At 47.6% G+C, this 24,892-nt stretch overlaps 1 protein-coding gene across 5 annotated transcripts in view; it reads right to left on the bottom strand.

The window, feature by feature from the left end:
• Positions 1-24,892, bottom strand: part of COMMD7 (COMM domain containing 7) — a 41,490-nt gene that overhangs the window by 9,710 nt on the left and 6,888 nt on the right. For 3 of the 5 annotated variants that reach the window (XM_032142265.2, XM_032142263.2, XM_058433061.1), the window contains exons 2-3: positions 19,783-19,836; positions 19,585-19,687 (exon numbers count right to left, since the gene is read on the bottom strand). In XM_032142265.2, the coding sequence (XP_031998156.1) occupies positions 19,585-19,687; positions 19,783-19,836 (157 nt within the window). The remainder of the gene's footprint in view (positions 1-19,584; positions 19,688-19,782; positions 19,837-24,892) is intronic. The other 2 variants (XM_032142264.2, XM_032142266.2) reach the window with 2 other exon arrangements.

Below are 24,892 nucleotides of genomic sequence, written 5' to 3'. Positions count from 1 at the left end.
CACAATTATTTATCCCTCCAGCAAGTGTGAGAGAAGTCAGAGACAACAGAAAAGACTTCACGGACTTGGGGATGGAGCAACTGGTCTGAGGAATGAGTAAGGCTACGAATTCCTGGAGCAAGAGTCAGGGGAGTGTAATGTCAGGTTAGGCACAGGGGGCAACCACCTAGAGCTCCACAATGCATTATGTAGCCACTATTGCATGTGGTTATGCAAATTTTAATTAAATAAAATTTAAAATTCCATTCCTCAGTCTCACTAGCTCTTTCCTGTGTCAAACTGTCACACAAGGCCAGGGACCATTGTACTGAACATTGAAGATTACAGACCATTTACATCTGCAGAGAAAGTTCTATTGGACGGTGTTGTCCTAGGAAATTAGCTTTCACGCAGTATGCCAGGATGGACTAAACAGACTAACCTCTACAATTCACAAGTCACTTCTAGAGGGGCTGTCAAAACTTCTCAGAAGCCCTAGGAACACCCCCTGTGGTGGCCACCTTGTTTTGCTAGGCTCCAATTCCTGAAAACAAAGCCAGCAACCTGGGCTTCTCAATGTTTAACCTGCAGGCTACATCCCCAGTCACAATTTGGCAACCACTCTCACATTTGCCACTTTTTAGTTCACCAGAAAATGACTAATTAAAGAATAGGAAGATGCCCACCACCATCAAGGGAAGGCCCTGAACCTATACGCTAAACCCAAGTCCCCACCCCCACCTCACTCCAGAAAAACAATCCTAAAGGCTGTTGTACCGGTAAAATCAACCATATAAACAAAGGGAGGAAATCTTTTATCTCCAAAATCAGACTGAGCAAGGAAGCCACACGGAATAAAAAAGGCAAGACCCCAGGAAACCTTAGCCATAAAGGCCCTCTGAGAAGGTGGCTACTTCCCAGCCAATCCAATTAACTCCTAACTACCATGAATACAGCATCTTAGTTTATAGCCGGTTCAAACACAATGCTTTATTTGACAATCCCCAAACACTGGGCTTTATTATTGTAACTTTTTTTTTTTTTTTTTTTTTTGAGACAGACAGAGTTTCACTCTATCGCCCAGGCTGGAGTGCAGTTGGGCAATCTCAGCTCACCTCCTACCACCCTGGGGTGGGTAGGTGGGGCTCAAGCAATCCTCCCACCTCAGCCTCCCATATAGCTGGGACTACAGGCATGTGCCACGACGCCCAGCTAATTTTTTGAATTTTTGTAGGGACAGAGTCTTGCCATGTTGCCCAGGCTGGTCTCAAACTCCTGAACTCAAGCAATCGACCCACCCTGGCCTCCCAAAGTGCTGGGATTACAGACCTGAGCCACCATGCCCAGCTATTATTTTAACTTAATTTACCAGGAAAAGATTAAGCATTTTTGGGAGAAAATTTGGCAAATGCAGATAGTCAAGAATTGTACTGCCAAGAATTCATCCAACCAAGCTGCACCCAAAAGCACACTGAGACATACAGGGGAAGCTCTTTAGCAATGTGGATGGTAGGGATGAAAGGTCATGGAGAGACCAGGCACGGTGGCTCATGCCTGTAATCCCAGCACTTTGGGAGGCTGAGGTGGGTGGATCACTTGAGGTCAGTAGTTCGAGACCAGCCTGGCCAACATGGCAAAACCCCGTCTCTACTAAAAGTACAAAAATTAGCCGGGTGTGGTGGCACGTGCCTGTAGTCCCAGCTACTCGGGAGGCTGAGGGTGCAGTGAGCTGAGATGGCGCCACTGCATTACAGCCTGGTGACAGAGCGAGACTCTGTCTCAAAAAAAAAAAAAAAAAAAAAAAAACAGACTGGGCGCCTGTTACAAAATTAGCCAGGAAGGTGAGGCAGGAGAATCATCTGAGCCTGGGAGGTGGAGGTTGCTATGAGCTGAGATCCGTCACTGCACTCAAGCCTGGGAGACAGAGAGAGACTCCATCTCAAAAACAAACGACAAAAATGACAAACAAAAACCTCAGGTCAGACCATTCTTTTTTTTTCTGCTCAAAACCCTCTACTATCTCCTATTTCACTCACAGTAAAATCCAAAGGTTGTACAATACCCTGCATGCTCTGGCCTCCTCTTAGAACCCCTAGGCTCTCTCCCTTGCTTACTCTGCTATTTTTAGAATATGCCAGGTAGCTTTCTACCCCTGGCCATTTGCCCTTGCAGTTCTCTGCACATAGCTCATCCCTTCGCTTCATTCAGGGTTCTGCCTGACTCTTACCTCCTCAGAAAGGATTCCCGACCATTCTATTTCACATTTTTTCTTTTTTTACTTTTTTTTTTTTTTTTTTCAAATCTCATTCTGTCACCCAGGCTGGAGTGCGGTGGTGTAATCACGGCTCATTACAGCCTTGACCTCCTGGGCTTAATGGATCCTCCCGCCTCAGGCTCCTAAGTAGCTGGGACTGCAGGCATGCTCCACAATGCTTGACTAATTTTTAATTTTTTTTCTAGAGATAGAGTCTCACTATCTTGCCAGTCTCGAACTCCTGCACTCAAACAATACTCCCACCTTGGCCTCTCAAAATGCTAGGATTACAGGCGTGAGCTGCCAATCCCAGCCTCATTCTAATTTAAACAGCACTGCCCTTTACTTATACTCGTATAATGCTGTGGGATATTCTGCAGTGCATTTATAACTACCCAACTTTATGTTATATATTCATTATCAGTTTTTCCACTAGAAGACCTGCTTGATAAGAACAAAGACTAGGCTCATTTTGTCTACTGCTGTGTCCCAAGCTCTGAGAGAAATGCCTGGCAAAGTATATTGGTTGGCACTCAGTAAAAACACGTTGAATGCAAGAATCCTTACAATGGATTGCTATCCAGGCTTTAAAACAATTATGTAAGGCCAAGTGCTGTCATCCCAGCACTTTGGGAGGCTGAGGTGGGAGGATACTTGAGCCCAGGGGTTCAAGACCAGTCTGAGCAATACAGGGAGACCCCATCTCTACAAAATAAAAAAATCAGCAAGGTATAGTGGCACAGGCCTGTGGTCCCAGCTACTCAGGAGGCTGAAGTGGGAGGATGGCTTGAGCCCAGGAGGTTGAGGCTACAGTGAGCCATAATTGCATCACTGCACTCCAGCCTATGTAACAGGGTGAGACCTCATCTCAAAAAAAAAAAAAAAAAAAAAAAAGACATAGCTCAGTAGCTCTTGATGGACCAATCTGCATAATATAATGTCAAGAAAAAAAGGAAAGGCACCTATAATCCCAGCACTTTGGGAAGCTGAGGTGAGAGGATTGCTTGAGGCTTGGAATTTGAGACTAGCCTGGGCATCATAGCAAAACCCTGCCTCTACAAAAAAATAATAAAAAATTACGTGGGTGTGGTGGTGCACACCTGTAATCCAGCTGCTCAGGAGGCTAAGATAGGAGGATCGCTTGAGCCCAGAAGTTTGAGGCTGCAGTGAGCCATGATGGCACCACTGCACTCCAGCCTCGGTGACAGAGCTAGACTCTACCTCTAAAAATAAATAAATAAAAAGAAGTGTTAATTTGGCCGGGCGTGGTGGCTCACACCTGTAATCCCAGCACTTTGGGAGGCTGAGGTGGGTGGATCACTTGAGGTCAGGAGTTTGAGACCAGCCTGGTCAACGTGGTGAAACCCTGTCTCCACTAAAAATACAAAAATTAGCTGGGCGTGATGGTACATGCCTGTAGTCCCAGCTACTTGGGAGGCCGAGGCAGGAGAATCGCTTGAACCTGGGAGGCAGAGGTTGCAGTGAGCTGAGATCACACCACTGCACTCCAGCCTGGACAACTCTGTCTTAAAAAAAAAAAAAAAAAAAAAATTGTTACTTAAAAAAAAAAAAGGAAACAGTTAAAGGAACAAGGCCACAACAGTCAGCAAATGACAGAGCTAAGTGGCTTATAGGCCAGAGGGTCCCCACACCAAGTTCTTTCTACACCAGGTCATTCTCAGATGCTATCTTGGTGCTGCGGTATCAAGCAATGCCTCCACAGTTGCTGACAATGAAGGCAACCAAGCTGCAGGGACCGAAGAGCAAGCTCTCCATCCTGAAGTTACCTCGGGAGAGCAGAGGCCAGACTTGAAACATGGATTGGCATCATGCTAGGCCTCAAGCTCTTAACTTCTTTTTCAGCTTTTTCCTGTGGTGATTCCTTTGTCCTAAGCAAATGCCAGCCACAAGACAGACCTGCAACATTTGACCCTATGTCAGACAGAATGAAAATTGTGTTGGGGCCTCTTGGGGGGTGGGGTGGGGGAAGGGATAGCATTAGGAAAAATAGTTAATCCATGCTGGGCTTAATACCTAGGTGATGGGCCGGGCACGGTGGCTCATGCCTGTAATCCCAGCACTTTCGGAGGCCGAGGCAGGTAGATCGTGAGGTCAAGAGATCGAGACTGACGGCTGGGTGCGATGGCTCATGCCTGTAATCCCAGCACTTTGGGAGGCCAAGGCGGGCGGATCACAAGGTCAGGAGTTCGAGACCAGCCTGACCAACATGATGAAACCCCATCTCTATTAAAAATACAAAAATTAGCCAGGTGTGGTGGCAGGCGCCTGTAATCCCAGGTACTCAGGAGGCTGAGACAGGAGAATTGCTTGAACCCGGGAGGCGGAGGTTGCAGTGAGCCGAGATCACACCCTGCACTCCAGCCTGGGCCACAGAGCAAGACTCCGTCTCAAAAAAAAAAAAAAAGAGATTGAGATCATCCCGGACAATGTGGTGAAACTCCGTATCTACTAAAAAGTATAAAAATTAGCTGGGCATGGTGGCATGCATCTGTAGTCCCAGCTACTCAGGAGGCTGAGGCAGGAGAATCACTTGAACCCAGGAGGCAGAGGTTGAAGTGAGCCAAGATCGTGCCACTGCACTCCAGCCTGGTGACAGAGCAAGACTCCATCTCAAAAAAAAAAACAAACAACAACAACAACAAAAAAAACCCTAGGTGATGGGTTGACAGGTGCAGCAAACCACCATGGCATCCTATGTAACAAACCTGCACACCCTGCACATGTACCCCAGAGCTTAAAAAAAAAAAAAGAAAATTGTGTAAACTCCAACAGCTGCAGTCAGCAAAACATGATACGTGGGGAAATTTAAGAACATCCTTCTTCAAACACAGATAACTTTGAGATGGTCCTTTTTTTTTTATTTGAGATGGAGTCTCACTCTGTCCCCCAGACTGGAGTGCAGTGGTGCAATCTTGGCTCACTGCAACCTCCGCCTCCCAGGTTCAAGCGATTCTCCTGCCTCACCCTCCCAAGTAGCTGGGACTATAGGCGCGCACTACCAAGCCCCGCTAATTTTTTGTATTTTTAGTAGAAACCAGGATGGTCTCGATCTCCTGACCTCGCAATCCGCCTGCCTTGGCCTCTCAAAGTGCTGAGATTACAGGCGTGAGCTACTGTGCCTGGCCTCTTTTTTCTTTTCTTTTTTTTTTTTTTTTGAGACACAGTTTCACTTTTGTTGCCCAGGCTGGAGTGCAATGGCGCAATCTCAGCTCACTGCAACCTCCACCTCCCAGGTACCAGAGATTTTCCTGTCTCGGCCTCCCAAATAGCTGGGATTACAGGCATGCGCCACCATGCCCGGATATTTTTTTTTTGTATTTAGTAGAGACGGGTTTTCACCATGTTAGTCAGGCTGGTCGCGAACTCCTGACCTCAGGTGATCCACCCACCTCGGCCTCCTAAAGTGCTGGGACTACAGGCGTGCGCCAATGCGCCCGGCAACAGGCACCAATTTTCACCAGAACTGCAGCCTTAGCCAAACCCTCAAAGCTGTCAAACAATATGAAGGACAAAACAAAGGGAAGTGAGGGTGACGATTTCAGTTTTGCCAAGACGGTTGGAAAAACAGCAAACATTGTTCTTATTGATTGTACAAATGGGAGCCCAAGGAATGGATACAGGCTTGGTGAAAACTCCTGGAGGAGGAAGCAGATGGGAGAGGATGGAGAGCTGCTTTCATCCAGTCATTACCGACCCGGAAGGCTGACCAGCTGAAGCCACCCTGTGAGGCTCACAGACAACAGAGGTCCGCAGTCACACATGCACATTTACTGAGCGCTGCCATGTGCCCGCACTGTGCTAGATGCTGGGAAACATCAATGAACCGAACAGACAACAATCTCTGCTCTTATGAGGCTTCCATTCTACTGGCAGGAGAAAGACCACAGCAATAACGTAAAACATAAGCCCTACAGGGTATAAGAAGTGGGAGGCTGGGCGTGGTGGCTCACGCCTGTAATCCCAGCACTTTGGGAGGCTGAGGCAGGTGGATCTCAAGGTCAGGAGTTCAAGAGCAGCCTGACCAACGTGGTGAAACCCCATCTCTACTAAAATACAAAAATTAGCCGAGCGTGGTGGTGAGCGCCTGGTAATTGCAGCTACCTGGGAGGCTGAGGCAGGAGAATCACTTGAACCCGGGAGGTGAAGGTTGCAGTGAGCCGAGATCGTGCCATTGCACTCCAGCCTGGGCAGTAGAGTGTGACTCTGTCTCAAAAACAAAAACCAAAACAAAAACAAAAAACCCCAAAAAAGAAGGGGCAAAGTGTCATGGAGAAAAATAGTAGGGTGGCACATGAGGCTGGCAGTCCTGGGGAATTTAGTTCAATGTTTGATTAAATACCACTTATGACTACACTTCATTGCTAATTATTCTTTTTTGTGTGTGTGTTGCTAGAAAGAACTCGTTGGGGAGTGGGGAAGGGGAGTTACCTCCTTTTCATAAAAAAGAAAATAAAATAAAATAAATAAAATAAAATAAAAATCAGTTACAGATCACCCACAGGGGCCAGATATCTTGCTAAGTATTAAAATAAAAATAGGGCCGGGCACGGTGGTTGTAATCCCAGCACTTTGGGAGGCCGAGGCAAGCGGATCACTTGAGGTCAGGAGTTCGAGACCAGCCTGGCCAATATGGTGAAACCCCGTCTCTACTAATAATACAAAAAATTAAGGCCAGGCACGGTGGCTCACATCTGTAGTCCCAGCACTTTGGGAAGCTGAGGTGGGCGGATCACAAGGTCAGGAGTTCAAGGCCAGCCTGGCCAATATGGTGAAACCTTGTCTCTACTAAAAATACAAAAATTAGCTGGGCACGGTGGTGCATGGCTGTAGTCCCAGCTACTCAGGCGGCTGAGGCAGAATAATTGCTTGAACCCGGGAGGTGGAGGCTGTAGTGAGCCGAGACCGCACCACTGCACTCCAGCCTGGGCAACAGAGCAAGACTCCATCTCAAAAAACAACAAAAACAAAAATTAGCCGGGTGTGGTGGTGCATGCCTGTAATCCCAGCTACTCAGGAGGCTGAGGCAGGAGAATCGCTTGAACCCGGGAGGCAGTGGTTGCAGTGAGCTGAGATCGTGCCACTGCACTCCAGCCTTGACGACAGAGTGGGACTCTGTCTCAAAAAAATAAATAAATAAATAAATGAAATAAAAACAGGCGACCAAGCGGGGTGGCTGAGCCTGAGGAGGTCGAGGCTGCAGTAAGAGATTGTGCCACTGGCCGGGCGCGGTGGCTCACGCTTGTAATCCCAGCACTTTGGGAGGCCGAGGCGGGCGGATCACAAGGTCAGGAGATCGAGACCACGATGAAACCCCGTCTCTACTAAAAATACAAAAAATTAGCCGGGCGTGGTGGCGGGCGCCTGTAGTCCCAGCTACTTGGAGAGGCTGAGACAGGAGAATGGCGTGAACCCGGGAGGCGGAGCTTGCAGTGAGCCGAGATTGCGCCACTGCACTCCAGCCTGGGCGACAGAGCGAGACTCCGTCTCAAAAAAAAAAAAAGAGATTGTGCCACTGAACTCCAGCCTGGGCAACACAGCCAGACCCAGTCTCAAAAAATAATAATAATAATAATAACAAAACAGGCAGCCAGGCTAGGTGGCTCATGCCTATATCCCAGCACTTTGGAAGGCTGAGGCAGGTGGGCTGCTTGAACTCAGGAGTTCAAGACCAGCCTAGGAAACATGGCAAAACCCTGTCTCTACCAAAAATACAAAAATTAGCCGGGAGTGGTGGCATGTGCCTGTGGTCCCAGCAACTCGGGAGGCTGAGGTGGGAGGCTCACTGAAGCTCAGGAAGTCAAGGCTACAGTGAGCAGAGACTGTGCCACTGCACTCCAGCCTGGGCAACACAGCCAGACCCAGTCACAAAAAAACAAACAAACAAAAAGAATAAAATAAAATAAAAAAACAGGTGGCCAGGCGTGATGGCTCATGCCTATATCCCAGCACTTTGGGAGGCTGAGGCAGGTGGACTGCTTGAACTCAGGAGTTCAAGACCAGCCTAGGAAACATGGCGAAACCCTGTCTCTACCAAAAATACAAAAATCAGCCAGGAGTGGTGGCATGTACCTGTGGTCCCAGCTACTCGGGAGGCTGAGGTCAGAGGCTTGCTGGAGCTCAGGTAGTCAAGGCTGCAGTGAACTGTGATCACGCCACTGCACTCCAACCTGGGTGACACAGCAAGATTCTGTCTCAAAAAAAATAAATTAATCAAAAATAAATAAATTAATAAATTAATTAAAAACAGGCTTAAATAGTGGCCCTACTGCCAAGTTATCCGTAATCTCAGCTAGGAGATAACACATACTAATAATGACAATCATAATATTAGCAGCAATGTGCTACCACTTAGTGAAGTGAGCACCTTATTACATTTATTATCTTTATCCTTATAATAAAAGTATGAGTCTACTATTAGTTCTCAGGTACCATTGGGTCTCAGAGCTGTTAAATCCCTGGTGAGTAAGCAAGCACAGGAGGGCCACCCAGCAGCCATGCCAGACTGGAGTCCTATCTAGATCCTGATGGGAACCCATTCCAAACAAACAAAATACAAGAGACAATGAGGAAATTAATACTGACCTTGTATTTTCCTTTTAGATATGATAATGGCATTGTAGTTTGATAAGGGGGAAATTCCTTTTTTTCTTTTAGAGACAGACAACTAGGTATTCAGGAATAAAGTATGTCTGATACTGCCTTTAACATAATCCAGTTTGGGCCAGGCGCAGTGGCTCACACCTGTAATCCCAGCACTTTGGGAGGCTGAGGCGAGCGGATCATGAGGTCAGGAGATCTAGACCATCCTGGCTAACACGGTGAAACCCTGTCTCTACTAAAAATACAAAAAATTAGCCAGGCGTGGTGGCAGGCACCTGTAGTCCCAGCTACTCGGGAGGCTGAGGCAGGAGAACGGCATGAACCCGGGAGGCGGAGCTTGCAGTGAGCCAAGATCGCACCACTGCACTCCAGCCTGGGTGACAGAGCGAGACTCCGTCTCAAAAAAAAAAAAAACATAATCCAGTTTGCACTGGGCATGTTGCTCACACCTGTAATCCCAGCTACTCAGCAGGCTGAGGTGGGAGGACTGCTTGAGGCCAGGAGTTTGAGACTAGCTCAAGCAACAAAGCAAGACCCCCACATCTCTAAAACTAAACTAAACTAAAGTAATCCAGTTCAGAGAGCAGTAAGGAGCCATGGGTGGGGTCCACATGAATCAATCTGGCCATGGGTTAGTAACTTTTATTTTTTTCGTAATATGGACTCCAGCTCTGTCGTCCAGGCCGGAGTGCAGTGTTGGGAACTCTGCTCTCCGCCTCCTGGATTCAGCCTCCGATGTAGCTGGCACTATAGGCGCCCACCAACATGCTCGGCTAATTTTTTGTATTTTTAGTAGAGACGTGGTTTCACCGTATCAGCCAGAATGGTCTCGATCACCTGACCTCGTGATCCACACGCCTCGGCCTCCCAAAGTGCTGGGATTACAGGCGTGAGCCACCGTGCCCAGCCCGGGTTAATAACTTTTAAAGGATTTTCTTTGGTTTGTTTTTTAGAGACAGGATCTTCCTCCGTTGTGCAAACTGGAGGGCAGTGGTGCAATCGTGGATCACTGCAGCCTGGACTCCTGGGCTCAAGGTATCTTCCTGCCTCAGCCTCTGAAGTAGTTGAGACTACAGGTGTGCACCACCATGCCCAGTTATTTTTTTAATTTATTTTTTTTTTAAGACAGAGTCTCACTCTGTCACCCAGGCTGGAGTGCAGTGGTGTAATCTCAGCTCACTGCAACCTCCGCCTCCCAGGTTCAAGTGATTTTCATGCCTCATCCTCCCAAGTAGCTGGGATTACAGGCATGTGCCACCACGCCCAGTTCATTTTTGTATTTTTAGTAGAGACAGGGTTTTGCCATGTTGACCAGGCTGGTCTCAAACTCTTGACCTCAAGTGATCCGCCTGCCTCAGCCTCCCAAAGTGCTGGGATTACAGGCGTGAGCCACCATACCTGGCCAATTTTTTTCATTTTTTGTAGAGGTAGTGTCTCACCATGTTGCCCAGGCTGTCCTTCAACTCCTGGCCTCAACAGATTCTCCCCCTTTGACTTCCCAAAGTGCTGGGATTACAGGCATGAGTCATTGTGCCTGGCTGAAGTCAGGTGTTTTAAAGAATTACATACTAAATCGTACAAGAAAAACATTTTTTAAAAAAGGCAAAAAAGGGCGGGGCGCGGTGGCTCACGCTTGTAATCCCAGCACTTTGGGAGGCCGAGGTGGGCGGATCATGAGGTCAGGAGATCGAGACCACGGTGAAACCCCGTTTCTACTAAAAATACAAAAAAATTAGCCGGGCGTGGTGGCAGGCGCCTGTAGTCCCAGCTACTCAGAGAGGCTGAGGCAGGAGAATGGCGTGAACCCGAGAGGCAGAGCTTGCAGTGAGCCGAGATCGCGCCACTGCACTCCAGCCTTGGCGACAGAGCGAGACTCCGTCTCTACCAAAAAAAAAAAATGGCAAAAAAGGCTGGGCACAGTGGCTCATGCTTGTAATCTCAGCACTTTGGGAGGCTGAGGTGAGTGGATCACCTGAGGTCAGGAGTTTCAGACTACCCTGGCCAACATGGTAAAACCCCCTCTTGACCAAACAAACAAACAAACAAACAAAAAAAAGCCTGGCGTAGTAGTGTGTGCCTGTAATCCCAGCTACTCAGGAGGCTGAGGCAGGAGAATCACTTGAACTCAGGAGGTGGAGGTTGCAGTGAGCCGAGATCATGCCACTGCACTTGAGCCTCAGCGACAGAGCAAGACTGCCTCTCAGAAAAAATAAATCAATAAAATAAAAAGGGACCGGACGCAGTGGCTCATGCCTGTAATCAGCACTTTGAGAGGCCAAGGCAGGTGGACTGCCTGAGCTCAGGAGTTCCAGACCAGCCTGGGCAACACAGTGAAACCCCGTCTCTAATAAAATACAAAAAATTAGCTGGGCATGACGGCATGGGCCTGTAATCCAGCTACTTGGGAGGCTGAGACAGGAGAATCGCTTGAACTCAGGAGGCGGAGGTTGCAGTGAGCAGAGACTGTGCCACTGCACTCCAGCCTGGGCAACAGAGCGAGACTCTGTCTCAAATAAATACATAAATAAAATAAAGTAAAATGGCAAAAAAGATCAGTACTTTACAAAGCTTTTACTTGACTCTCCCCCTGCCAAAAAGGAAAAAAGAAACCAAAAAGTTCCATCATTAACTGTGCTTCACAGATACTGGTTAAGCAAGTTTCTTTACTGCAGGACTTTTCAGAACCTGAGATGTGTCAATGTGTGCTTGAATCTCCAGGGTTCCGAGGCTGGGGTGGCGGGGAGAGTATTTCTGACTCTGGACACACGAATTTGAGGAAGACTGATCTGGTGGTTTCTTGAGGCCACTTCAGCTCTAACAAACTGTACTTCTACAATAAGAGCTTCTTGCATAGGCAGGACCAGGCCAAAGGAAGAGGACACTGATGAGGGCCTGGAGGCTCTTACATTGCAGATTAGATTAGGAAAGGCCTTGAATGCCAAACTGAGGCCTACAGACTTCATTACGCAACGTAAACAGTTGAGAGGAGCAGCATGATATAAGCTGTGCTGTACTAAGTGTGCTCCAGGGCAAATTGGAGTCTGGATGGGAGAATGGAGGTGGAGATGTAACTGCCATAACTAGGCACGAAAGGCTAAGAAACTGTTCTGGGATGGCAGCCTTTGGGACTAGAAAGAAGGGATGCACAAGGACAAAGGATAAGAAAGGGCCAGGAGGCCGGGCGCGGTGGCTCACGCCTGTAATCCCAGCACTTTGGGAGGCCGAGGCGGGTGGATCACGAGGTCAGGAGATCGAGACCATCCTGGTTAACACGGTGAAACCCCATCTCTACTAAAAATACAAAAAATTAGCCGGGCGTGGTGGCGGGCGCCTGTAGTCCCAGCTACTCGGGAGGCTGAGGCAGGAGAATGGCGTGAACCCAGGAGGCGGAGCTTGCAGTGAGCCGAGATTGCGCCACTGCACTCCAGCCTGGGTGAAAGAGCGAGACTCCGTCTCAAAAAAAAAAAAAAAGAAAAAAGAAAAAAAAGAAAAAAAAAGAAAGGGCCAGGAAGGCTGGGAGCAGTGGCTCACACCTATAATCCCAGCACTTGGGGAGGCCAAGGTGGGGTGGATCACCTGAGGTCAGGAGTTCGAGACCAGCCTGGCCAACAAGGTGAAACCCCATCTCTAATAAAAATACAAAAAATTAGCCAGGTGTGGTGGCGGGTGCCTGTAATCCCAGCTACTCAGGAGGCTGAGGCAGGAGAATTGCTTGAACCTGGGAGGCGGAGCTTGCAGTGAGCCAAGATGGCGTCTTTGCACTCCAGCCTGGGCAACAACAGCAAAACTCCATCTCAAAAAATATATAATAAAATAATAAAACTTAGAAGGCTTTGGGGCATTAACTAGCCCAGACATACATTCACATACTCATTATTAGGTAAAAGTTTTATCCCATAATTTGACATAAAGGAATAGGACTGAACACTAGCTGCTCTATCAGTAAATAAAGGCCATAACAGCCGGGCACAGTAACATGCCTATACTCCCAGCTACTTGGGAGGTTAAGACAGGAGAATCATTTCAGCCAATGACTTCCAGACCAGCCTGGGCAACATAGCAAGACCCTGGCTCAACAAAAGCCTCAACAAAACAAAGGTTACAGTTGAGCAAGCACTGTGTTAAGTACTTTACAGGCATTCATCTATTCATTCCTAACACCGAAATAAGCTGCTATTATTATTCTACTTTTCAGATAAGAAACTGAGGTTCTACAAGGCTAATTTGTCCAGAACCAAATGGCTACATTCAGTGATGGGACCAAAACTCAAATCAGAGTGAGCCTGAAAAGCCCATCTCTTCACTGGTATGCTGAGTTCCTCAATTTTCTCTGTATCTATAGAAAATGATTTGCTATAGGCCGGGAACAGTGGCTCACGCCTGTAATCCCAGCACTTTGGGAGGCTGAGGTGGGCAGATCACCTGAGATCAGGAGTTCGAGACCAGCCTGGCCAACATGGTGAAACCCTGTCTGTACTAAAAATACAAAAAGTAGCCGGGCATGGTGGCACATGCCTGTAATCCCAGCTTCTCAGGAAGCTGAGGCAGGAGAATCGCTTGAACCTGGGAAGTAGAGATTGCAGTAAGCCGAGATCGAGCCATTGCACGCCAGCCTGGAAGACAAGAGTGAAACTCTGTCTCAGAAAAAGAAAAAGAAAGAAAAATATAGACTAGGCTGGGCATGGTGGTTCATGCCTGTAATCCCAGCATTTTGGGAGGCCAAGGCAGACAGATCGCTTGAGCCCAAGAATCAAGACCAGCCAGGGCAACATGGTAAAACGTCGTCTCTACAAAAAATACAAAAATTAGCCAGGTGTGTTGGTGCACTGTAGTCCCCAGCTACTCAGGAGGCTAAAGCAGAAGAATCACTTAAGCCCTGGAGGTGGAGGTTGCAGTGAGCTATGATGATCAGTCTGGGTGAGACCTTGTCCCAAAATAAATAAATAAATAAAAAGAAGGAAAATATAGACTCAACATCCCTTGGGAGGGTCACAGCATCTCCTAAATTCTATTCAATTTGCTCTGCATGTACTGAGCACCTGCTTTATGCCATTACCTTGCTTCTAACCATGGCTTAGGAAAGAACAAGACTCGCCCCTGAGTTTGAGGAACTATCTATTAGAGCCATGAGACAGATACATCAGATACAAACAAAACAGCAGGAACAATAGAAACCTGTAAATTAGTACTGACCAAAATGATAGTTACAGATAAAAAACCTATCTCAGATGCTAGAAGGGGAGGTCACTGTGAATTCAAGTGATTTGGGAAGGCTTTCTGAGGCAGCACAGGGCTGGAGCTCAAGGCTGAAGGCAATCTACCAGGACACAGTGGGGTGCCAGGTGCGGTGGCTCATGCCTGTAATCCCAGCACTTTCAGACTCCAAGGCAGGAGGATCGCTTGGGCCCAGGATCGCTGGAGACCAGCCTGGGCAACATAGGAAGATCCTGACTCTATTTATTTTTAAAATAATAGGCCGGGCACAGTGGCTCACATCTATAATCTCAGGACTTTGGGAGGTCAAGGCAGGCAGATCACCTGAGGTCAGGAGTTCGAGACCAGCCAGGCCAACATGGTGAAACCCCATCTCTACTAAAAGTACAAAAAATTGCTGGGCAGGGCGGCTCATGCCTATAATCCCAGCACTTTGGGAGGCTGAGGTGGGCGGATCACTTGGGGTCAAAAGTTCAAGACCAGCCTGGCCAACATGGCGAAACTCCATCTCTACTAAAAATAAAAAATTAGCCGGGCGCAGTGGCTCATGCTTATAATCCCAGCACTTTGGGAGGCCGAGGCGGGCGGATCACAAGGTCAGGAGACTGAGACCACGGTGAAACCCCGTCTCTACTAAAAATACAAAAAATTAGCCGGGCGTGGTGGCGGGCGCCTGTAATCCCAGCTACTCGGAGAGGCTGAGGCAGGAGAATGGCGTGAACCCGGGAGGCGGAGCTTGCAGTGAGCCGAGATTGCGCCACTGCACTCCAGCCTGGGTGACAAAGCGAGACTCCGTCTCCAAAAAAAAAAAAAAAAAAAAAAAAAAAAAAAAAAAAATTAGCTGGGCACAGTGGCTCACGCCTGTAATCCCAGCACTTTGGGAGGTCAAGGCAGGCAGATCACCTGAGGTCAGGAGTTCGAGACCAGCCTGACCAACATGGAGAAACATCATCTCTACTAAAAATACAAAAAATAAAAAACAATTAGGCAGGCGTGGTGGTGGGTGCCTGTAATGCCAGCTACTCGGGAGGCTAAGGCAGGAGAATTGCTTGAACCCGGGAGACGGAGGTTTGCAGTGAGCCGAAATCATGCCACTGCACTCCAGCCTGGGAGACAGAGCAAGACGTTGTCTCAAAAAAAAAAAAAAAACAAAAAAATTAGCTGAGTGTGGTGGCATGCATCTGTAGTCCCAGCTATTTCGGAGGCTGAGGCAGGAGAATCGCTTGAACCCAGGAGGTGGAGGTTGCAGTGAGCCGAGATCACGTCACTGCACTCCAGCCTGGGCAACGGAGTGAGAATCCATCTCAAAAAAAAAAAAAAAAAAGAAAAGAAATAATAAATAATAAAAATAAAAATACAACTACAAAAAATTAGCCAGGTGTGGTGGTGCATGCCTGTAGTTCCAGCTACTCGGGAGGCTGAGGAAGGAGAATTGCTTGAACCTTGTTGACGGAGTTTGCAGTGAGCCGAGATCTTGCCACTGTACTCCAGCCTGGGTGACAAGAGCAAAACTCTGTCTCAAAAAAAAAAAAAGGATACAGTGTGGTGGGGTGAGGAAGACAGGGAAGACTGGGGGCAGGGACACTAGACAGAGGTCTCCTGAAAATTAGTGCCCATAACAGGTGTTTGGTAGACAGGTCTCAGCCCTCAGATAAACCCATTTCCAAAGATGAAGGCCAGAGAACGAGAATAATGACTTATGGTTCTGGCCGGGTGTGATGGCTCATGCCTGTAATCCCAGCACTGTGGGAGGTGTGGCCGGCAGATCACCTGAGGTCAGGAGTTCAAGACCAGCCTGGCCAACATGGTGAAACTTGGTCTCTACTAGAAATACAAAAATTAGCCAGGCATGGTGGTGGGCGCCTGTAATCCCAGCTACTCAGAAGGCTGAGTCAGAAGAATCACTTGAACCCGGGAGGTGGAGGTTGCAGTGAGCCGAGATCACGCCACTGCACTCCAGCCTGGCTGACAGAGTGAGACTCAGAAAAAAAAAAAAAAAGACTTGGCCGGGTGCAGTGGCTCACACCTGTAATCTGAGCATTTTGGGAGGCTGAGGAAGGTGGATCATGAGGTCAAGAGATTGAGACCATCCTGGCTAACACGGTGAAACCCCATCTCTACTAAAAAATATAAAAAATTAGCTGGGCGTGGTTGTGGGCACCTGTAGTCCCAGCTACTCGGGAGGCTGAGGCAGAACGGTGTGAACCTGGTAGGCAGAGCTTGCAGTGAGCTGAGATCACGCCGCTGCACAGACAGAACAAGACTGTGACTGCGTGACAGAGCGAGACTCCATCTCAAAAAGAAATAAATAATAATAATAATAAAGACTTGCGGTTCTGCACTTTAGGCACCATGTTGGTCAGGCTGGTCTCAAAATACTCATATTTGTGAGTAAGAAGTGGTTGTAAGGATGTTCACTGTGGCATTGTTTGTAAGGGTGAGATATGGGAACAACAGAAATATCCAACAACAGGATATAGATTAACTAAAAGGAGATATATTCAGTCTATGGGATATTACATCCATCTAAAGAATGAAGGTGATGTGGAAAGAGCTCCATGATATACCAGGTATGACGAAAAAATGTGAGTTCCAGGACACTTTTTACGGTTTGCTACCATTTATGAAAAACAAAGCTACATGAATATGTTCATTAGTGTACATAAAAATATAAAAGGCCATAGTCCAAAATTATATTGTGATTATCCCTAGGGACAAAAGTAGGAGGAGAGTAAAAGAGGATTTTTACTTTTGACTCTCTATAGCACTATACTGCCTTTTTTTTTTTTTTTTTTGAGACGGAGTCTCACTCTGTCGCCCAGGCTGGAGTGCAGTGGCGCGATCTCAGCTCACTGCAAGCTCCGCCTCCCGAGATCACGCCATTCTCCTGCCTCAGCCTCCTGAGTAGCTGGGACTACAGGCGCCCACCACCACGCCCAGCTAATTTTTTGTATTTTTAGTAGAGACGGGGTTTCACCGTGTTAGCCAAGATGGTCTTGATCTCCTGACCTCGTGATCCGCCCGTCTTGGCTTCCCAAAGTGCTGGGATTACAGGCGTGAGCCACCACACCTGGCCCCTCTGTACTGTTTTTGAAAGTTTAAAATGAAAATTTATTCCTGCTGGTGCAATGGTTCACACCTGTAATCCTAACACTTTGGGAGGCTGAGGAGGGCAGATCACTTGAGCTCAGGAATTTGAAACCAGCCTGGCCAGCATGGCAAAACCCCATCTCTACAAATAATAATAATAATACAAAAAATAGCCAGGCGTGGTGGTGCATGCCTGTAGTCCCAGATACTCCAGAGGCTGATGTGGGAGGATCACTTAAGCCCAGGAGGCGGAGGTTGCAGTAAGCTGAGATCATGCCACTGCACTCCAGTGTGAGCAACAGAGCAAAAGCCTGTCTCAAAAGAAAAAAAATGTATTCCTATATAAAAAGACTTTGGCTGGCCGGGCGCGGTGGCTCACGCTTGTAATCCCAGCACTTTGGGAGGCCGAGGTGGGCGGATCACGAGGTCAGGGGATCGAGACCATGGTGAAACCCCGTCACTACTAAAAATACAAAAAATTAGCCGGGCGTGGTGGCGGGCGCCTGTAGTCCCAGCTACTCAGAGAGGCTGAGGCAGGAGAATGGCGTGAACCCGGGAGGCAGAAGTTGCAGTGAGCCGAGATTGCGCCACTGCACCCCAGCCTGGGCGACAGAGCGAGACTCCATCTCAAAAAAAAAAAAAAAAAAGACTTTGGCTGAGTACAGTGGCTCATGTCTGTAATCCAGCACTTTGGGGAGCCAAGGCGGGTGGATCATGAGGTCAGGAGTTCAAGACCAGCCTGGCCAACATAGTGAAACCCCATCTCTACTAAAAATACAAAAATTATCCAGGCATGATGGCGCTTGCCTGTGCCTGTAATCCCAGCTACTCAGGAGGCTGAGGCAGGAGAATCGCTTGAACCTGGGAGGCGGAGGTTGCAATGAGCCAAGATTTCGCACTGCACTCCAGCCTAGGCGACAAAGCGAGACTCTGTTTCAAAAAAACAAACAACAGACTTCAAGGCCAGACACAGGGACTCACTCCTGTAATCCTAACACTTTGGGAGGCTGAGGTGGGTGGATCACCTAAGGTCAGGAGTTTGAGACCAGCCTGTCCAACATGGTGAAACCCTGTCTCTACTAAAAATACAAAAAATTAGCTGGGTGTGGTGGTGGGCACCTGTAATCCCAGCTACTTGGGAGGCTGAGGCAGGAGAATCACTTGAACCCAGGAAGTGGAGGTTGCGGTGAGCCAAGACAACGCCATTGCACTCCAGCCTGGGCAAAAAGATTGAAACTCCGTCTCAAAAGCAAAACAAAACAAAAAAACCCTCAAATTCTTATCAAGTCATGACAGCAAAGAAGGCAAGAATCACAAAAACACGAGGCTTAGAAAATTTCACAGTTGAAAATCTCTGGAATGTTCTAGTTCAAGCCCCCAGAACCTCAGGAGCACAGTACAGGGCAAAGGAAAGAACTTTTACTAAGATATAGGAAGGTGCTGAACAGAAGCAAACAAATTAAACCCCCAACTTCTAATACACTTGAACTGAAGCTGGGCATGGTGGCTTATACCTACAATCCCAGCACTTTGGGAGGCCAAGGCAAGAGGACAGCTGAAGCTAGGAGTTTGAGACTAGCCTGGGTAACATAGAGAGACGCTATTTCTACACACAAAAAACATTAGCCAGGCAGGGTGGTGCACACCTGTGGTCCCAGCTACTTGGGGGGTTGAGGCAGGAGGATCACTTGAGCCTAGGAGTTTGAGGCTGAAATGAGCTATGACTGTACCACTGTATTCCAGCTTGGGCAACAGAGCAAGACCCTGTAAAAAAAAAAAATGCTCCATTTAAAAAAATTATTAGATTCGGGCCGGGCGCAGTGGCTCACGCTTGTAATCCCAGCACTATGGGAGGCCGAGGCAGGCAGATCATGAGGTCAAGGGATCATGACCATCCTGGCCAACACGGTCTCTACTAAAAATAAAAGAATTAGCTGGGCATGGTGGCGCATGCCTGTAATCCCAGCTACTCGTGAGGCTGAGTAGGAGAATCACTTGAACTCGGATGGCAGAGGTTACAGTGAGCCAAGATTGTGCCACTGCACTTCAGCCTGGCGACAGAGAGAGACTGTCTCAAAAAGAAAAAAAAAAAGTATTAGATTCAAGGGACATTGTCAAATTGCTATAAAAGCTTCCAAATGCTTATTCTCAATTTCTGTCCTTATTATAGAGAGGACAAGAGGACATTCTGGGGACATAAGATGCAGACTGAGCTTTTGAGCTGTGCTGCACCACAGCGCACTACTATTCCACTATACTATGTTCACCTGTTACGTGGGCTCCCTCTGGAGACAGAGTCCCACCCACGTCTGGCTCATTACCGAATGCTCTGGCTTGGTCCGTGGAGCATGCTTCAGTGATTTCATGGACTAAAGGAATGTTCAAGTTAATGTCTCTGGCCACAGCTGCTAAGAGAGGTTACTCACCATTTGGAACCACAAGGAGGCTTTTCACGATGCTTCTGAGGGAGCCAAGACTCATCTGATTGGTGGTGGCAAATTCAGAGAGCTGAGCCAGAAACCTTTCCACCTGCAGAGAGAGAACAGTGAAAACCCGGGCCTTCACTTTCTAAGCATCTCAGGGACCACGGACCCACTCTCACTAACACAGAATGTTTTATTTACCTCTTTTGGCTCAGTTAGGAAGTGGAAAAGCACCTCTGTCAGGGCTGAGAACTGCTGTGAAGAAAACAACACAGAACCTCAGTACAATTTCTACTCCTGGGTCAGCCTGCCCCACCCCAGGCAACTGCAGAGCCTTGAGAGGGAAGAACAGTAACAGCCAGGTGCTATGCCTGTTCTGATCATCCTACAGTTACAAATGTTCACAATACCCACGACCAGTGTCAATATACCTGTGTCACTACATCATCTGAAAAACACGTTTATTGGGATACTTAGCAGACATGTATTGAGAGACCGTAAGCACACGCACTCAGATGCACACATATATCTCTAGGACACAGACACACACACACACACACACACACGCACGCACAAAGGGAAAATCGTCAGAAAATTAAAAGCAGTTACCACTTTGTATGATTTTTATTTTCTTCTGTTTTACCTAATCCATATTTTCTTTCTTTCTTTTTTTTTTTCTTTCCCTGAGACAGGGTCTCTCTGTCGCCCAGGCTGGAATGCAGTGATGCAATCTCGGCTCACTGTAACCTCTGCCTCCTGGGCTCAAGCAATCCTCCCACCTCAGCCTCCAGAGTAGCTGGGACTACAGGCACATGCCACCATACCCGGCTAATTTTTTTTTTTTAATGTAGAGACAAGGTCTCACTTTGTTGCCCAGGATGGTCTCAAACTCCTGGGCTCAAGTGATCTACCCACGTTAGCCTCCCAAAGTGCTGGAATTACAGGCATAAGCCATGCACCTGGCCTCATATTTTCTTGGGTTCCCCCCACCCATAAATATCTCATTACTTGTGTAAGATAACAATAAATTGTAACACTTTATTATGCACCTAGAACAGATGCTTACAGTTTTGTGTGTCTTAATCTTTTCTCTTTACTGGTAATGTGTTGTTAGGAACTGAATGTTTGTGTCTCCCCAAAATTCATATATTGAAGCCCTAACTTCTGTTGTGACAATATTTGAAGACAGGGCCTGTTAGATGATAAAGGTTAAATGAGGTCATAAGAGTGAGACCGTAGCCCCATAGGGCTGGGGGCCCTTATTTTATTTTATTTTTTTAGATGGAGTCTCACTCTGTTGCCCAGGCTGGAGTGCAGTGGTGTGATGTTGGCTCACTGCAACCTCCACATCCCAAGTTCAAGCAATTCTCCTGCCTCAGCCTCCCGAGCAGCTGGGATTACAGGTGCTCCACCACACCTGGATAATTTTTGTATTTTTATAGAGACGGGTTTCACCATATTGGCCAGGCTGGTCTCGAACTCTTCGCCTCAAGTGATCCACCTGCCTCGGCCTCCCAAAGTGCTGGGATTATAGGTATGACCCACCGCACCCAGCCTAGGGCTGGGGCCCTTATAAGAAGAGGAAGAGGCCAGGTGCAGTGGCTCACGCCCGTAATCCCAGCATTTTGGGAGGCCAAGATGGGAGGATTGCTTGAGGCTGTGAGTTTGAAATCTGCCTGGGCAACATAGCAAGACCCCATCTCTTAAAAAAAAAAAAAAAAAAGGAAGGAGGGAGTCATCTACAAGCCAGGAATCACACTGGCTAGCACTTGATCTTGTACTTCCGAGCAAGCAGAACTGTTAGAAATAAATGTCTGGGCTGGGCATAGTGGCTCACGCCTGTAATCCCAGCACTTTGGGAGGCTGAAGTGAGCAGATCACGAGGTCAGGAGTTTGAGACCAGCCTGGCCAGCATAGTGAAACCCCGTCTCTACTAAAACAAAAAACAAAAAAAATTAGCCAGGCGTGGTGACGTGTACTTGTAATCCCAGCTACTCGGGAGGCTGTGGCAGGAGACTCACTTGAACCCAGGAGGCAGGGGTTGCAGTGAGCTGTGATCATGCCACTGCACACCAGCCTGGATGACAGATCGAGACTCTGTCTCAAAAAAAAAGAAAGGAAGGAAGGAAGGAAGGAAGGAAGGAAGGAAGGAAGGAAGGAAAAGAAAGAAAGAAATGTCTGCTGTTGGAGCCAACCAGTCTATGATATTTTGCCTTAACAAAATACCAGCTGCCCAGGTATTTTGTTATGGCAGCCTGAGCTGACTGAGACACAGATCATTACCTTCTCATGTCCCTCCCTGTGAACAGTGTGTATGGGATGGACGCGGTGGCTCACGCATGTAATCTCAGCACTTTGAGAGGCCGAGGTTGGCGGATCATTTGAGGTCGGGAGTTCAAGACCAGCCTGGCCAACATGGTGAAACCTCGTCTCTACTAAGAATACAAAAATTAGCCAGGCGTGGTGGTTCGTGCCTGTAATCCTAGCTACTCAGGAGGCTGAGGCAGAATTGCTTGAACCTGGGAGGCGGAGGTTGCAGTGAGCGGAGATCGTGCCACTGCACTCCAGCCTGGGTGACAGAGCGAGACTCCGTTTCAAAAAACAACAACAACAACAACAACAACAACAACAACAACAACAAAAAGCCCACTGTGTATGGCATAGTGGGGAAAACCAGGATGCCAAGGTTTAAAAGACCCAGTTCAATCAGTGTTCTCCGTTGACTACTCTTGTGAATTTGGTCAAGCCATTTAGCATCTGTGTCCCAGTCCCCACGAGGAAAACAAAGGTAAGAATACACAGCTTCCAATACTAACAGAAACACATGCAGAGCCTCTAGCACAGAGCGAAGCTGGACGCTAAACAAATGGTAGGTACAGTTAGAGCCATAAGTAGAGTCACTATACCATTTGATCCACCTTCTAGAAGCAATATATAAAAAAAGAAAAAGATTATAGGCGGATACTTCAGCTTAAAACCCCCAAAGTTGTATGTGTAGTATGTTAAATGCACCTATCCCTTCTGCTATGACACATTAAACTCTACACATCTGTCAGGCCTCTGTATTGTTTTATTCAAAAATGTATTCTATTTTAAAAGAAAATGAAACTGGGTGTGGTGGCTCATGCCTGTAATCCCAGCACTCTGGCAGGCCAAGGTGAGAGGATTGCTTGAGGCCAGCAGTTCGAGACCAGCTTGGGCAATCTGCATAAAAAAATTTAAAAATTAGGCAGGCAAGGTGGCATGCTCCTGTAGTCCTAGCTACTCAGGAGGCTGAGGCAGGAGGATTGCTTCAGCCCAGGCATTCCAAGCTGCAGTGAGTTATGATCACACCACTGAACTCCAGCCTGCGTGACAGAACAAGATCCTAGCTCAAAAAATAAAAATAAATTAGTCAGGCGTGGTGGTATGCACCTGTAGTTCTAGCTACTCTGGAGGCTGAGGTGGAAGGATTGCTTGAGCCCAGGAGCTTGAGGCTGCAGCAAACTATGATTGCGCCACTGCAATCCAGCCTGAGCGACAATGCAAGAATGTCTTACTGATCCCTCATCCCTATCTTCTCTCTTCCCAAGCCCTCCTTATCCTCCAAAGCCCTGCCAAGAAACCATGACATTCCCAACAAGAAAGGGACCTACCCAGATTCTCAACTTGTGAGGCTCCCTGGGGCCACCTAGAATTTTCAACTCTGATAAGGAACACAAACATGTCTTAGAAGAGAAGCTTCCTTATATGGCATTGCAGCTTCACAGCAACTTAAATATTGTAAGTGCACAGTAAGTATTTGCTGAATAAATCTTTCCTAAACACTCCCCCCATGCTTTGCCTTTGCAATTGCATAGGTGCCTCTCTCTGGAATGCTCACCCACCCATGGCTATCTATGCATGCATCTCAAAATCTTAAGGATTCTCCCCAGTAAACTTAGGAAGAGATGCACAAGGTCATTCCAGACTAGAGAAATGCAAATCAGTAAAACCAGAAGATACTATTTTTCACTTATCAGATCTGCAAACCCAAAAGTTTGACTAGGACACCAGTGCTGGTGAAAGTACAAGGAAGCAGACAGGTTCCTGCATGACTGATGATAGGATACACTGGGGTGACCTTTCTAGAGGGCAATTTCACAATGTGCATCTAACTTGTATTTTTTTTTGAGGCAGAATCTGGCTCTGTCGCCCAGACTGGAGTGCAGTGGCGCAATCACGACTCACTGGAGCCTCCAACCTCTTGGGTTCAAAGCAATCCTCCCACCTCAGTCTCCTGAATAGCTGAGATTACAGGCACACACCACCACATCCACACTGGGCTAATTTTTTTATATTTTGTAGAGACAGAGTCTCATAATGTTGCCCCAGCTCATCTGGAACTCCTGGGCTCAAGCAATCCTCCTGCCTCACCCTCCCTAAGAACTGGGATTATAGGTATGACCGACCACAGCCAACCGGCATCAAATTTGTAAATGATTATACCCCTCGACCTAGTAATTCCATTCCATGAAGTATATCCTTTAGGTATGTTCCAAAAAGTAATTATTTTGGCAAGTCACAGTGGCTCATGCCTGTAATGCCAGCACTTTGGGAGGCTGAGGCAGAAGGACCGCTTGAGCCCAGGAGACAAGCATTATGTTTAGGCAGCATAGTGAGAGTCCATCTCTACAAATCATAATAATACATTTAAGCTTAAAAAGAAAAAAGGGGCCTGGCGCGGTGGCTCAAGCCTGTAATCCCAGCACTTTGGGAAGCTGAGACGGGCGGATCACGAGGTCATGAGATCTAGACCACCCTGGCTAAAACGGTGAAACCCCGTCTCGAAACCCTCTACTAAAAATATAAAAAAATTAGCCAGTCTTGGTAGGGGGTGCCTGTAGTCCCAGCTACTTGGGAGGCTGAGGCAGGAGAATGGCGTGAACCCGGGAGATGGAGCTTGCAGTGAGCCGAGATCGTGCCACTGCACTCCAGCCTGGGCGACAGAGTGAGACTTCATCTCAAAAAAAAAGAACGCAGTAGATCTGTTCGTATTGAAGGGAGAAAATAGTCAGGATACATTGTTCAGTTCAAAAAACAACAACAAAAAAACAGGCCAGGCGCGGTGGCTCACGCCTGTAATCCCAGCACTTTGGGAGGTTGAGGTGGGGGGATAACCAGAGGTCAGGAGTTTGAGACCAGCCTGGCCAACTTGGTGAAACCCCGTCTCTACTAAAAATTCAAAAATGGTCTGGCGTGGTGACTCACGCCTGTAATCCCCGCACTTTGGGAGGTTGAGGTGGGGGGATAACCAGAGGTCAGGAGTTTGAGACCAGCCTGGCCAACTTGG

The sequence above is a fragment of the Hylobates moloch genome, unplaced genomic scaffold, assembly GCF_009828535.3.
Source record: "Hylobates moloch isolate HMO894 unplaced genomic scaffold, HMol_V3 SCAFFOLD_21, whole genome shotgun sequence".
Lineage (NCBI taxonomy): Eukaryota > Metazoa > Chordata > Mammalia > Primates > Hylobatidae > Hylobates > Hylobates moloch.
Note: the sequence above shows the minus strand (reverse complement) of the source record. Positions and strands in the feature narration are given on the sequence as shown.